The sequence below is a fragment of the Centruroides sculpturatus genome, unplaced genomic scaffold (genome assembly GCF_000671375.1).
Source record: "Centruroides sculpturatus isolate CEXI.00-Female unplaced genomic scaffold, Cexi_2.0 scaffold143, whole genome shotgun sequence".
Lineage (NCBI taxonomy): Eukaryota > Metazoa > Arthropoda > Arachnida > Scorpiones > Buthidae > Centruroides > Centruroides sculpturatus.
In genome coordinates, this window is record NW_019384447.1 from 615555 (window position 1) to 629261 (window position 13707).

Sequence of the window (13707 nt, forward strand, 5' to 3'; positions counted from 1 at the left end):
ACTGTAATTTTATACATTTCTTGTGAAAGAAACATTTCTTATTCAACGGCGATTAAAATTATTTATATTAATGATGTCTCCGAAGTTCAAGGAACTATTCGCAGAAAAATAAGTTATTAGAAATCTGCCGCGGTTTGCTGAACTGTTCCGCGACGAAAACAATGGTGAGCAATGGCGATGTCGAATGGTGACACTCGGTAAGTAATCCTACAATTTTTTATTTATAGCGTAGTTTATACGGATTATTTCCAAAAAAATATACGTATTTTGGAAATGTTGAGTCGGATTAGTCTAGAATCGATTAATTTTATGGAAAAAACCTTTCAATCAGCCGTAGTTTGTAAACTTGACACGTGTCGGGCTGTGATTGGAACGACTCGTAAGAAATCGGATTCCTAAAAAATGGAACGTATCTATGATCATATAGGGGGGTCGACTGTACTAGCTGTTACCCGCGACTTCGTCCGCGGAGGTCTTGCAAGCGAACCCCATTTACATTCAATATTTCAATAACCATAGTAATTGTTACATAACACCTACCGCTGAAGAGAATTGCCGAGAATCTAACGAACTATTTTCAATTTGATCAATTTTCTGGAACGTTTACAATCGTTCTATAATCGAACCAATATGCAATAACAAATTCGAATTTAAAACGGTTCGAACATTTTTAAAATCAAATAGATAAAAATATTTATAACAGTGTCTGAAATGTTATCAATTTAATACCCACCTAAGTACTCAATGAAGACTAAACGTAGTTGAAAACAAAAAATCGCATCTAAAATAGTACAGTAGAAGCCGTTCTTTTGGTTGTCTTAATGCTATCCCTCATCCCCCCGCGGGAGAATTTCTAAAAATCCCTTCTTATTGTGCATTGCCATGGCGTACCCTACTAAAACACAGATAAAAACAAAAAAATCGCATCTAAAATAGTACAGTAGAAGCCGTTCTTCCGGTTAACCCTTAATGCTCTCCCTTTCCCCCCCACTTGGGAATTTCGAAAAATCCCTTCTTGGTGTGCGTTTTCATGACGTACCCTAACTGTGTACCAATTTTCACCACTCTAGGTCCAGCGGTTTGCTCTGGGCGATGATGAATCAGTAAGTCAGTCAGTCAGTGAGTCAGGACAAGCAATTTTATATATATACATTTTCTGATCGTTTCGTCAAGCTGTCTCGAACGGCGTTTCTTTTTTTCCGGATCGAGTGTTTTTTCCAGAGCTAGGGGTTTCGGAAATTTGCTACTTCTGACTGCTTGTCTTCTGACTTATCGTTTTATTTGCCTTTTTATCCCCTGTATCATGGTAATTTCCGATTTCCTTTGTCTTTATTACTCTTGGTTTTTCGCCACCGTTAAGGCTTACAGTTAAGAATAAGGCTTCTACTATTCTATTTGAAATGCCTTTTTTGCATTTATGCAAGAAATCGAACATATTTTTAGATCCTTCTAAAAATTCTCAAGGATATTTAGCGTTCCATCGTATACAAAGTTTACAAGAGGAGCGCATGCACATAACTTGGCTTTATTCGAACTCTTCGTCTTAATGTTCGATTTTATGTTTATATCATTTGGAAAGATCCAGCATATTTTTCGTAACGTTTTCGTAACCCCTTTCTTTTTATAACTGAAAAAGAATCCAAAAGGGGTTACGAAAACGTTTGTTAGTCGCCACTTAGCGGTTCTACGCACCGGTTAGTGGTTGCTGTCAACCTTAATTATCGTTATCCCAGTGTGGTAAGCAGATAGCTAAAAATTTTATACTTAGTATCGAAACCTAATTGTTGCACTCTGTGAAAACGGGTAAGATCGGCTATAATCTAATAACCTTAATCTTTGCTACCATTACTTTTTTCCCNGATTTTATAGCTAAAATATTTAATTTTAAAATTATTAATTTGCAGAAATTATGTAATTTTTAAAATGTTTACAATGTTTTTGCGTGTTTAAAAATTTATTCAAGGTAAAACACTGATAAAACAACTTTCTGGTCACCTTTCATATCCCCAAGATTTTTTCATTTCTTTAGAGCGTCTTGAAACGTCGAGAAATGCGAAAAATTTCGGGGTTTCTTCTGTATGCATGGATGTTAGGATCTGTGGGTGGGGGCACGATTTGTTCACCCTGTTTGAAGCTTAATAACTTTTATGCTTTTTGTCGAAAATTTCAGAAATTTTGCAGTTAGATTTATCTATTAGGGAAAATGACGCTATTAAATTTTGGCGATTAAAGGTCGAAGGGGTGGGGAGACAAAGGGAGTCGTGTGTATATCCAGTAAGGTCGGATTTAGTGACGATTTCACTCGTTATTAGCGTTTACGATTTTTTTTATAAAACCTCTTCCTACCCTCAAAATTAAGCTTTATGACATTTTATAATAATTAATAATATTATTTTAAAATTTAAAATTTCACAACAGATGACACAACACACGCAATTTTAAATGTTGCCGGGAAAGTTAAGCAACTCGTTAATGAACTTNAACCTCTTCCTACCCTCAAAATTAAGCTTTATGACATTTTATAATAATTAATAATATTATTTTAAAATTTAAAATTTCACAACAGATGACACAACACACGCAATTTTAAATGTTGCCGGGAAAGTTAAGCAACTCGTTAATGGACTTGTTTTGTTTTGTTTTGTTTAATGTACTAATTAAAAAACTAAAGTGCATACTTTCTTTAAAAAGTATTTTATTTAACGGAATTAGAAATTCTGTACTAAAGTTTTAAAGTAAAATAGAAATTCTTATGAATCACTGTTATAAATTAAGAAAAAATCATAAATTTAATTTAATTCCACATATAAACTTATATACTTGTATGTGATGACCTTTTCCTGAACTTTTATTTGTCTAACTTTTCTGACATTTCGTAGCAGTTGATATCCTGTCATTTAAGAACTCGTGTTTCATAAATCAATACTTTATAACAGCGCCATAAGGGAGAGCGGGGATAACTGGGTACAGAAGTTAACTGGCCCGTTGCTTTCCATTAGTTCCCATATGTAAATTTTTCTCACTCATTGTCATTGATTCCCTCAAGTCATTGTCATTGATTCCCTCAAGTCATTGATTCCCTCTATAAGGCGCAAGTCACATGTAATATGATCACCTCAAACATACTGAATAGATGCTATTGAAGAATTATGGAAATCTGCAGGTAAGTGTAAAATTTTAGCTCATCTTAGCATCCTATTTTCGAACGTTACCTGTTGAGGAAACGTCGAAGCTTTCAGCGCTAAATTTACTTCTGGTGTTTGTGTTTAAGCTCTGATAATTAAATCTGTGTTAAACCCAGTGCCGTAACTAGGCAGGTGCAACAGGTGCACCCGCACAGGGCCTACTTGGAAGAGGGACCCAAAATGCATGTATTTGTTTTATTACTTTCACAAATTTAATTAATTAAGGGGTCTAAATGCATATTCCTGCACAGGGCACAGGAATGGCTAGTTACAGCATAGAAAGTATCGATTGGGGAGTCATCCAAAACCTGTTATTTGTTTCACAAAGTTTTTCTTCAAGAGTTTTCTGTCTACTTCTGCATATATATACATTTTCTGATTCGTTTCGTCGAGCTGTCTCCAACAGCGTTTCTTTTTTTCCGGATCGAGTGTTTTTTCCAGAGCTAGGAGTTCCGGAAATTTGCTACTTCTGGCTGCTTGTCTTCTGACTTATCATTTTATTTGCCTTTTTATCCCCTGTATCGTGGTAATTTCCGATTTCCTTTGTCTTTATTACTCTTGTTTTTTCGCCACCGTTAAGGCTTGCCGTGAAGAATAAAGTTTCTACTATTCTATTTGAAATGTCTTCTTTGCATTTATGCAAGAAATCGAACATATTTTTAGACCCTTCTAAAAATTCTCAACGATATTTAGCGTTCCATCGTATACAAAGTTTACAAGGGGAGCACATGTGCATAAGTTGGCTTTATTCGAACTCTTCGTCTTAATGTTCGATTTTATGTTTATATCATTTGGGAAGATTCAGCATATTTTTCGTAACGTTTTCATAGCCCCTTTCGGGTTCTTTTTATAACTGAAAAAGAATCCAAAAGAGGTTACGAAAACGTTTGTTATTCATCACTTAGCGGTTCTACGTACCGATTAGTGGTTGCTGTCAACTTTAATTATCGTTATTTCAGTGTGGTAAGCAGATGCTAAAAATTTTATACTTAGTATCGAAACCTAATTGTTGCACTCGGTGAAAATGGGTAATATCGGCTATAATCTAATAACCTTAATCTTTGCTATCGTTACTTTTTTCCGAGCAACGCTAGGCTCATCTGCTGGTTCACAATAACAGTATTAGGAACACCCCCGAACTTCAAGTATTTATGGGTCGTCGTTGATCAACGCCTCACGTGGCCTGGCCGAATCCGTAACAAACTTTGTAAATAAAGAGGCCCTCTTAGTGCCCAGAAAACCGAGTGAAAAAATAAATAAATAAAAACCTCGGAGTGGCATGTGTGCCTTTGCCACTTTAACTGTCTTGCATCTTTTCTCTAAAATTATCCTTTCTTAAAAACAATGCAAGATTTTCATCTGCTTACAAAAGAACAGAAAAAGATTAAATCTGCAGAAACTGTTTTATTTTTGCAAACATTACGTTTTTACAAAACACATAAGTTTCATTCTTTATCGAGGGATTTTTGAACAGATTTTTAATAACATTTATATAGATCCAAACAGATACTTTAATGTGTGCGAGACCTACTGTTCGAGGCTCTCGACTATTGCTTCAATGCCTTAATTTCTGCAAAGATTTCGGAAATGGGCAGGCCGTAACAATTACTACCAATGTTTTACAAATATAAATATACAACAATTTCTAATTGACATTAGAATTATAAATTAATATATATGAACATTAATAATTAATTAATTTATCAAACATTTTATGTATAAAAAATTTGTTTTGCAATTAATCCTTTTACTAGTGTCTGAATAACAAATATCAATTTGTGGAGCGTGTCGTTCCAATAACAAATTAAAACACAATTCCGGAGAGTCCAAGTTCCAGGGATGACAAAAATTGGGAGTCAAATTTGAGCACAGACACAAGCCGGAAGAGTCCAAATTCCAATATAGACAGGATTCTGAAGTCAAATTCGAGATAGACGTAATTCGGGAGAGTCCATATTCGAGTGCAGACACCATTCATGAGTCAAATCCGGGGTTGACATAATTCGGGAGAGTCCAATTCGAGTACAGGCACAATTGAGGAGTCAAATTCGGGGTAGACGTAATTCGGGAGAGTCCAGATTCGTGAAGTAGACATAAATCGAGAGTCCAAATTCGTGTAGACCAATTCGGGTAAATGATAATTGACTAAAAGACAATAATAAGGAGACACAGCCGGGATAAAGTCAAAATTGGGAAGTCATAATCGAACTTGGCATTGACGCAATCGGGATGTCAAAATCAGGAGAAGTCATCGATGGTTTGCAGAAAAAACCATATCTAAAAGTGAATGAAAAACCAATATTTTAATTTTTACTTATAAATTGAAAATTATTTTTGCAATTTTTAGGAGCTTTTTAGATTTTATTTATTAATTTTTAAACTTTATCATTTCTTTTTGTTATTTTTTGAATATTTTTAAATGAAAACAAAATTAAGAATATTATTTCCTTCTAAAATGGAAATAAAGTTACGTGCCAAATGATATTGCTTACCGCAATTAATTGCATACTGCCACGTGTCATGTATGTATCAAATATGTCATTGTCAATTCCATTATTTTAACATGTTCCCGTCCGCGTAATCACGTAAGATTACTGGATAATTTAATTTCTACGTTCATTTATACCATTGCTTTCGCTGTGTCAAGAGACCAGCAACTTATACCCAGGATGTATTATTGTGAGTACTTGGACAGGAATATACAGGCTATGTATGCCCGATACCCTAAAAACGTGGCTTTTCTGTAATCGCATCGAAATCGATCGCATCAAAATATAATACATTTCCACGCTAATACCGTACATAAATATTTCCATTTTTTCTGTTGTCCGGCCATTAATTGCGGGTTATTATGAAATCGCGGTTAGATATTGTGTCAATTTATAAACCCAGACCGTAAAATCTCCCAAGTGTTTGGTGTAGAATACAATAAAGTTGCCATACACACTTACAATTAGCCAACTCGGCCCAGATCCAGCAAATCACAGAGCAGATCTTATTGTCGAATTTGACAGATGGAAGCAAAGAGATCCTTACTCGAACCGAACGTACTCGCATTCTCCACTTCTGGCCATTTTACACACCTTCTGCACGGATCTAAATGTAGAAAAAGAAGTATAATTATTCATGGAAAACGTATAACTTCATTTGAATTCCATTAAAACATATTGCGGCTCTGTATCGATGGGCTGTAAATGTTGGCCTACAAAGAACGAAAGTTGGATTATGAAATTCTCTACTAATTCATTGGTTCGGTGACGTTTTGAATTCAACTTTTCATCCAATCAGTAATGACACGGACGAATAGGCCGATACAACGCCGAACAATACGGAAAAGTTATGCGATTCGCAAACATTTCCAACTCAAATCTTAATGCTATAAAAATTTTTGGCGTAATCGATACTTGGGCTTAGCGCGCACACTCGATTTATTGCCAATTTCAGAGGATAAATCGTACAAAATCTTACCTCTTAACGGGTTTCCACATGCTCTTAAAGAACGACCCGACTTTCTTCAATGTATTTCTATCCCTGTAATGGCCAGGATTATCTTGCACGCAATCTTCGTGCTTTGTCGGGTCTTCGTTCTCTTTGGTGCTTCGTGGAGGAATCACGCTCTCTCTATTGTTCACTCCTTCATCTTCCACATCTTCGACCAATCTCAAACTAAACAAGGAAAGAAATACAATAAATATATAATTTTGGAATTGAATTACGATGAATATTTATAAATGGTAACACTTGGAAAACATTTTCTTTAATTTCCCATCAGGGCAAGAAACTATTAAACTTATTACTATTTATCGAAAAATTAAAACGGTGATTCCTCGTATTTCTCAGAATAACCTCTCGTTAAATAGCTCGTACATATAATATACACACGTTTATTACAAACAGTAATGTAATTTACCTGTTAAAACGTTGGCAGGCCGTTTGACAGATTGGTCGAACCTTCATCACAGCTTTTCTATAAGCAGGCTTGATGTTATTTTCAAAAACGTCCAAACCTTCGAAAGCACCGGGCGAGGGTTCGTACTGCTTCGAGAGGCCTTTCTTCAACTTTCTGCCTCGAAACTTAACATAATCCAAATTTTGTGGACTGACGAATCTTCGCACATCCACATCCAATCCCTCCCTAAATATGCAAAGAGAAAATTCACAATAAAATAACTATTTAATTCTACTCTCAAACTACATTAGATCCCCGTACTTTTAAGTTTATTCGACAGAAGGAAAGGGCCTTTTATAAATCGACTAGTCTAAATCTTTTTCTGTTATTTTAAAAAAAGACATATTGAATATTATAATTAACATATTGAACATATTGAAACGAAGTTGGGTTTAAAATTTTAGTAAATTTCGTCATATTAACGACCTAATCCGTGATATAAAAGAGGCCCGATTACTCGTTTAAAAAACAATAAATTGAAATGCCCTAAATTATCTTCTTAACACTAGGTCCCGAACTGTGCCTTATAAAGCCCTCTATTGCAATACAGCAATACAGGAAGACACAAAAATCGTAAAGTATCAATCTTTACATTTAATTAATCTAATTAGGCCTAATTATATATTGTAGATGGAAGTTTTTCTTTAAAGCCTTTAATTGCTAAAACCAATTTCTTATCCGAATAAATAGTAATGAAATGTAAAAAAATCTCTTACCCATGAGGATGGGGCAGGGGTCGATACTCTCTACCATCAAAAAACATCTTCGAATCGCTTTCCAAATCGCACTCTTCGTCCAAGAGCAAAACTACGCAACAACAACAACAACATCAATTGTTGAATTCGTTTGTTACGCGTTAAAAAAACGGGAATTTAATGAAGAATTTTGGATTCTTTTTTTATTATAATTTCAGAATCTGACGCGTGTATAATAAAGATTAAAAAGCCACGTCACACGGGTGTGGGGATAGAGGTTAGAATAAAGACGGTTCGAAAAATGCACGTGGTGGTGCTGACTTGATGGCTGCACGAAATACAAACGTGTAAATATAGACATTTTGCATTAACACCTTACACGGTAACAAGACCTTACACGGGAATATAAAAAGAAATTAAAGCAAATACCTGGCGAAAATACAACAACAACTTGATATTTATACCGTAATATCGGGAGAGATGGTTATTTAATGGCCATTTCTAGAAATGATTCCATATACATAATTATAAAACAAAGCGTATATTGTAACGTGAATCTGATGAATCACACCCGCCGAATAACNTACAACAACAACTTGATATTTATACCGTAATATCGGGAGAGATGGTTATTTAATGGCCATTTCTAGAAATGATTCCATATACATAATTATAAAACAAAGCGTATATTGTAACGTGAATCTGATGAATCACACCCGCCGAATAACTATATAGTCGGCAACTTGAATATTAATTAAACTGATGCTTAGACAAAGGAAAAGTACGCCCTTTATGAAGGCATAGAGCCTTTTCTACATGAAAATGAAAATTAATGAATACACTGTGTCTAGTAATTTACGTGATAAGACAGACCTCAGAAAAATACTTTATGAGGCATAAAGCTGTCTATAATGAAAATTAATTAACTAAGGATTTTTTTGCCCTGCCAGGGTGTGGCCGAGTTATCCGGACTGCCTGGTTATCGAGTGCCGAGTTTTCAAGACTCTACTGCAGGGGTGTCCAACCAGCGACCCAAGGCAAGTTCCAATGCGGCCCAATAANACTTGGAGATGTGTGAAAGCGGAAGGATTACTAAATAAAGCTGGAGTTGTGACTCAAAGGATTATAGATCCAAATTTGGGAAAAGGAGGGAAAAATGAGAAAGGACGAAAAAAGATGTAGTAGTGAGAAAGGTTAAATAGATCTTCTGTTCAGTAAATATGGACCCGTAATTTTACAACCTTTTACACTTCTTTCTCTTTTGTCTTTTGTCTCTTTTTCCGGCACTTATCCCAGCTTTATTTAGTATTTCGTCCAACGTTGCAAGATTTGGCTACATTGGGCCAAATGTGGCTACTTTTTTTTGTTTGACGTAAAAAAATATCATTTGGCGCTTTGGCTGCTTTTTCGGCTACGTATTATTTATAATTATATTAATTGAATAAAAACGCACTCTAAAATGGCGTTTCGTCGCTTTTTATTAATTACAGATCCAAATAAAACAAATATTTGTGTTTTTCAAATAAATTTTCGTTTGTCTCTTTTATAAATGAATTTATCTATTTCTAAGTAAAAATTGAAAGTGTCTGTAGAAGTAATTTTTTAAAATATCCTTTTTCTTGATAAAGTTTTAATACTTGTTATTATAATCTAGACATGTTAATCCTTAAATATACTTGTAGATTGGGCCACAAGTATATATAATATATACTCGAGGCCCAAAACTCCTTGACTTCTTCCAATGCGGCCCAGAGAAACAAAAAGGTTGGACACCCCTGCTCTACTGTATTGTGAAAATAACAAAGTACAGTACGTGACGATGGCAGAAAATTTTGCTGTATTATTTCACTTGAGGACATCGTATAAATCTTGAAATTTAGAACTTTTTTGTTTTTAAATTGATGTATTTGCTTTTGTTAAGTTTTAAGATAATATCTGTCATTAGAGAAACATTCGACGACATCCTTAATTAATTGTTCAAAGGGTCGTTCTAGATGCATATTGAACTTTCTCCACAAATAACTAGTCAAGCAGGACGAGATATGTTAAATTTACAATTTATGTATCCGTTGTCATAAAAATTTGTCTTTCCACTTTTTTCCCGAGACTAGAAATATTCGAGTACAAAGTAACTGGTTTCGACTTATTTCTACTTAAGAAGTAGTTAAATAATTAAGCGATTAGGGAAGTGGGGACACAAATAAAACCCTGCTGGAAGAGCCGGAATTTTACTTAAACAAAAGCTTAACCTAGTACAGTGTGGACTGATTTCTTCGTACTATTAGATGTAATAAAAAACAGAAATTTTTCCAGTTCAATGAAAGTAAGTGAAAGTTGTAAATTTTGGAAATTTCAGTGGACACCTGGTCTTAAAACGAATTAGTTAGAAAACAAAAGACTTGTAAGTTTAACAAACTTAGATTTTTACAGCTATGGTGAGAAACGTTTAAAATTTACAACCCTGTTGCGTCCTTTGAGATATACTAGTGATGAGACAAAAGAGACATTTGACATTAACCGCTATCGGCACCCTCGGGATTTGGCAAGCATGCACGCACCGCACACCTACCAAGACCGTTTCTGATTCCATCCACGAGCCACTGGTAGGGAACAATTTTAACTAGGTGGATCAGTGCCGTAACTAGCCATTCCTGTGCCCTGTGCAGGAATTTGCATTTATGCCCCTTAATTAATTAGGTTTGGGAAAGTAATAAAACAAATACATGCATTTTGGGCTCCTCTTCCAAGTGGGCCCTGTGCAGGATCACCTGTTGCACCTGCCTAGTTACAGCACTAGATACTTTCGTCCTTCTGTTATTGTTGTACTGCGAAAACCGTTTGTGTCGATTGGAACCGAAGAACAATATTCAATTGCACATCAAAAGTCAAAAAGTGCAAACATTATTTCCGGACTTTTCAGGCATTCTTTATTTTTCCATCATTTATAGTTTACGTCTTCGGGTTGGTTCAAAAGATACGATGCAGCCATTCCTCCCTATTCAGTGTTCTCAATTTCCTAAACATATCAAAAGCAAATGGCCGAAATAAAAAATCTAACGGCGAAAGTTCAGAAATTTTTAAAATTCTCAACAGATATTAAGCTTAAATTTCGTAAAAAATATCTTGCCCCCACAGACTATTATTGATTTTTTACATCAGGCAATGGGAGAAACCCCTAAAATTCCTGGCACTGCATCTGCTAATGTGTGCGTATCGTCCACTTTTACATTGGAATCAATGGAAACGTTTGGCTTTGTTCGGTGCCGTCGTTAGAGCCAACGCCAAGTGTCTAAAGGCCGCCCGCCCTTCAGGAGTCTAGTTTTTTGGTTTTTAAAGTTTTCGCGGTAATGTGACGTTGTGCTCGCAGGAAATGCATTAAACCACAGTAGCTTCCTTGTATCACGTTTAAGTATTTATAACGCAGAATATGGTAAAAAAATTCTTCTTTTATTCGGATGGAGAAAACGAGAACGTTTATTTGATTACGAAGAAACGGATACGCGTACAAATAATCCAGAAACACAGTTCCATAGGAACTATTGTTTTTAGCAATAATATACCAAGGAATAATTTGTACTTTTTGAAGAGCAAAGGACCATTTTTGATTTCCTTCGCAACATTTCTATATTAAAGACGAGGACGACCTTATGAATCATTTATGCATTTAGATTTAGTATCGAATAACGAATATAATCGGGATATAAATAAGACGATTTATAAGACGAAATTCGAATATTTCGTGTCTACGCTACATTGATATAACTAATGAGACTCTATTACAATGTGTGAATACCTTCCCGTATCTATTGTCCATACAACTGTGGGGGCCGATGGGGGAGAAATTTAAAAAAACTGAATGAACGATAATATGTGATATATATCGTCATCGTCTCCCTTGCCGTTTGGATTGTCGAGCGGTAACAATCAACGACATGTGGAAGCAGTTGAGTCAGAGATAGATGCTTCGTTTACAAACAACACAACCGTTTATTAAACAAGAAAGAAGCTTACAAGATTTCCTCGATCTTGGAAGTTCTGCGGCGGCTGCGGCCTCTGGGTCTTCCTCTCCTTTCCAAGATAGTCCCATTTTGAAGGAGTGTCCCTTGTTCGCGAATGAACCATTCCATCACATCTCGATGACTCCGGGACGATGCGGTCGACTTCCGTTGATGGAAAGATGTCGATCCGAGGTCGGGAGATGGAGACGAAGATGGGTGCGAGACATACACACAACAACAGATCCGTCACTTGGAACTTTCGGGATAAGAATCCGTCGCGTCCTTGAATTTCCGGTGTTTTATCCGTTTTCTCTCAGATTCCCCTTTCCGATTGGTCTCTCGTCGTCACCTGATGACAATTCGAAACCTTTCGGGGCGCGGGAGAGTTCAAAATCGAAGTTTAATTCGATCTCCAACCAGAAATGGTCGACGGACTTACATTCTTCTATTGTTTAAAAGTTAGCGTCGCGTTTTCATCAAATAAAAATCTATTTCTAATTACTGTATATTTTTTCTTTAAAACAATTATTTTAACGCGAATTTTAGTGAGGGTTCGAACCTTTCCAGAGCCTTACACAACACAAATATGCGAAAAATTCGATTTTGACGACGTAGTTAAGGATTTGGACTGGCTCCCTTAATCAAAAATAGGAGCCAAATGGAATAACAGGGCTAACGAGAAGTGTATCTTAGACAATGCGATTATTGCTTTTTATTTATTGATTATTTATTGCTTAAACCAGTGCACCTGTCTTCGCTTGCAATAGCAAAACGTATGGTTAGAGTTATAAATTCAAACACTTCCGGTGAGAAAGATTTGCCACAACTTTACAAATGCTCAGCCGATTTTCTATTAAATTAAGCGTATAAAAACTTGGAGGGAAATAAAGGAATTTTAGCACGACGTTCCTGGTGACATTAAGAGTATTCGGGCAGTTTATTCTCTGTTGTATTCTCAAGAAAACAATACAGTAGCGCGTCGATTTTCCGAATCAATTGGGGACCGGGGTTGTTCGTATAACTGATATTTCGGATAACCGATTTATGTACGAAAAAATAGTTTAACGTATCCGATGTTGAAAATTTTCTCCGTTGCGTGTCGCTTCGCGTTGAATTTTCGTCGATGTTAAGCCTAACAAAAACTATTGTATCGTTAAAAATTATTTTTTTATTTTGTACAAACAAAATAAATATATTGAAAAATATAAAAAAATATACTTCAGATGTTAATTTAGTATCAAAAACGTAAAATATTTGAGTAGCCCAAGACTTAGCCAAAGATTGAAGCGCCACAGCACTGGCGAAAATTTAAATTTACCGACTGGAATTCTTTCGGATGATTGACGTTTCGGATGATTGACTTTTGGAAAATCGACGCTCTACTGTACATACAAGTACAGTACAGTATTTTCTTAGGAAACACTAATACTTATTTTTTTAACCCCATTCCCGATAACCCGGCATTTTCACAAACTCGGCCACCCATCGATCCACATTAGGCCGAGTTTTCGAGACTCTACTTTGTATTTGCAAAATACAAGGAAAACAATTTCTAATAAATCATTTTTATGGCCTTGAATTTTATTTTATGTTTTTCATTTTTTAATTCTTTTTGCTCTGCGGGCACTAAGAAAACTTTTTATAATAATTATCATAAATTAGGGACAGACCATCCTGAAAAATTCTTGGATTACTCTCAGCTTTGATTTCAGTGCTCCAGAGCCATGGTTGATGCTTTAAGTACATTGGTCATACGAACGTCAAAATTACTGAATTTCATTTTGAAAGTAATGCTAATTTCAGATTTCAAAATATTCGAAGTATAATATTTCTTGCAAAATTAAAATGGAAACAGCACTTTACATAAAACACTGCAATTT

At 35.4% G+C, this 13707-nt stretch overlaps 1 protein-coding gene across 2 annotated transcripts; it reads right to left on the reverse strand.

Moving 5' to 3' along the window:
* Positions 1–4973: 4973 nt before the first annotated feature.
* Positions 4974–8052, reverse strand: LOC111620412. 2 transcript variants are annotated; one of them, XR_002755905.1, is made up of 5 exons: positions 7851–8052; positions 7096–7320; positions 6654–6851; positions 6137–6281; positions 4974–5462 (listed from the first exon to the last, which is right to left on the reverse strand). XR_002755905.1 is itself a non-coding variant. In XM_023362328.1 (4 exons), exons 1-4 carry the CDS (start codon positions 7895–7897, stop codon positions 6218–6220), a joined length of 534 nt encoding a protein of 177 aa, XP_023218096.1. In that variant the 5' UTR covers positions 7898–8052; the 3' UTR covers positions 5538–6217. The 2 variants fall into 2 exon arrangements, 1 of the variants encoding a protein (XP_023218096.1); XM_023362328.1 differs by lacking the exon at positions 4974–5462 and having other exon boundaries at positions 5538–6281.
* Positions 8053–13707: the final 5655 nt, after the last annotated feature.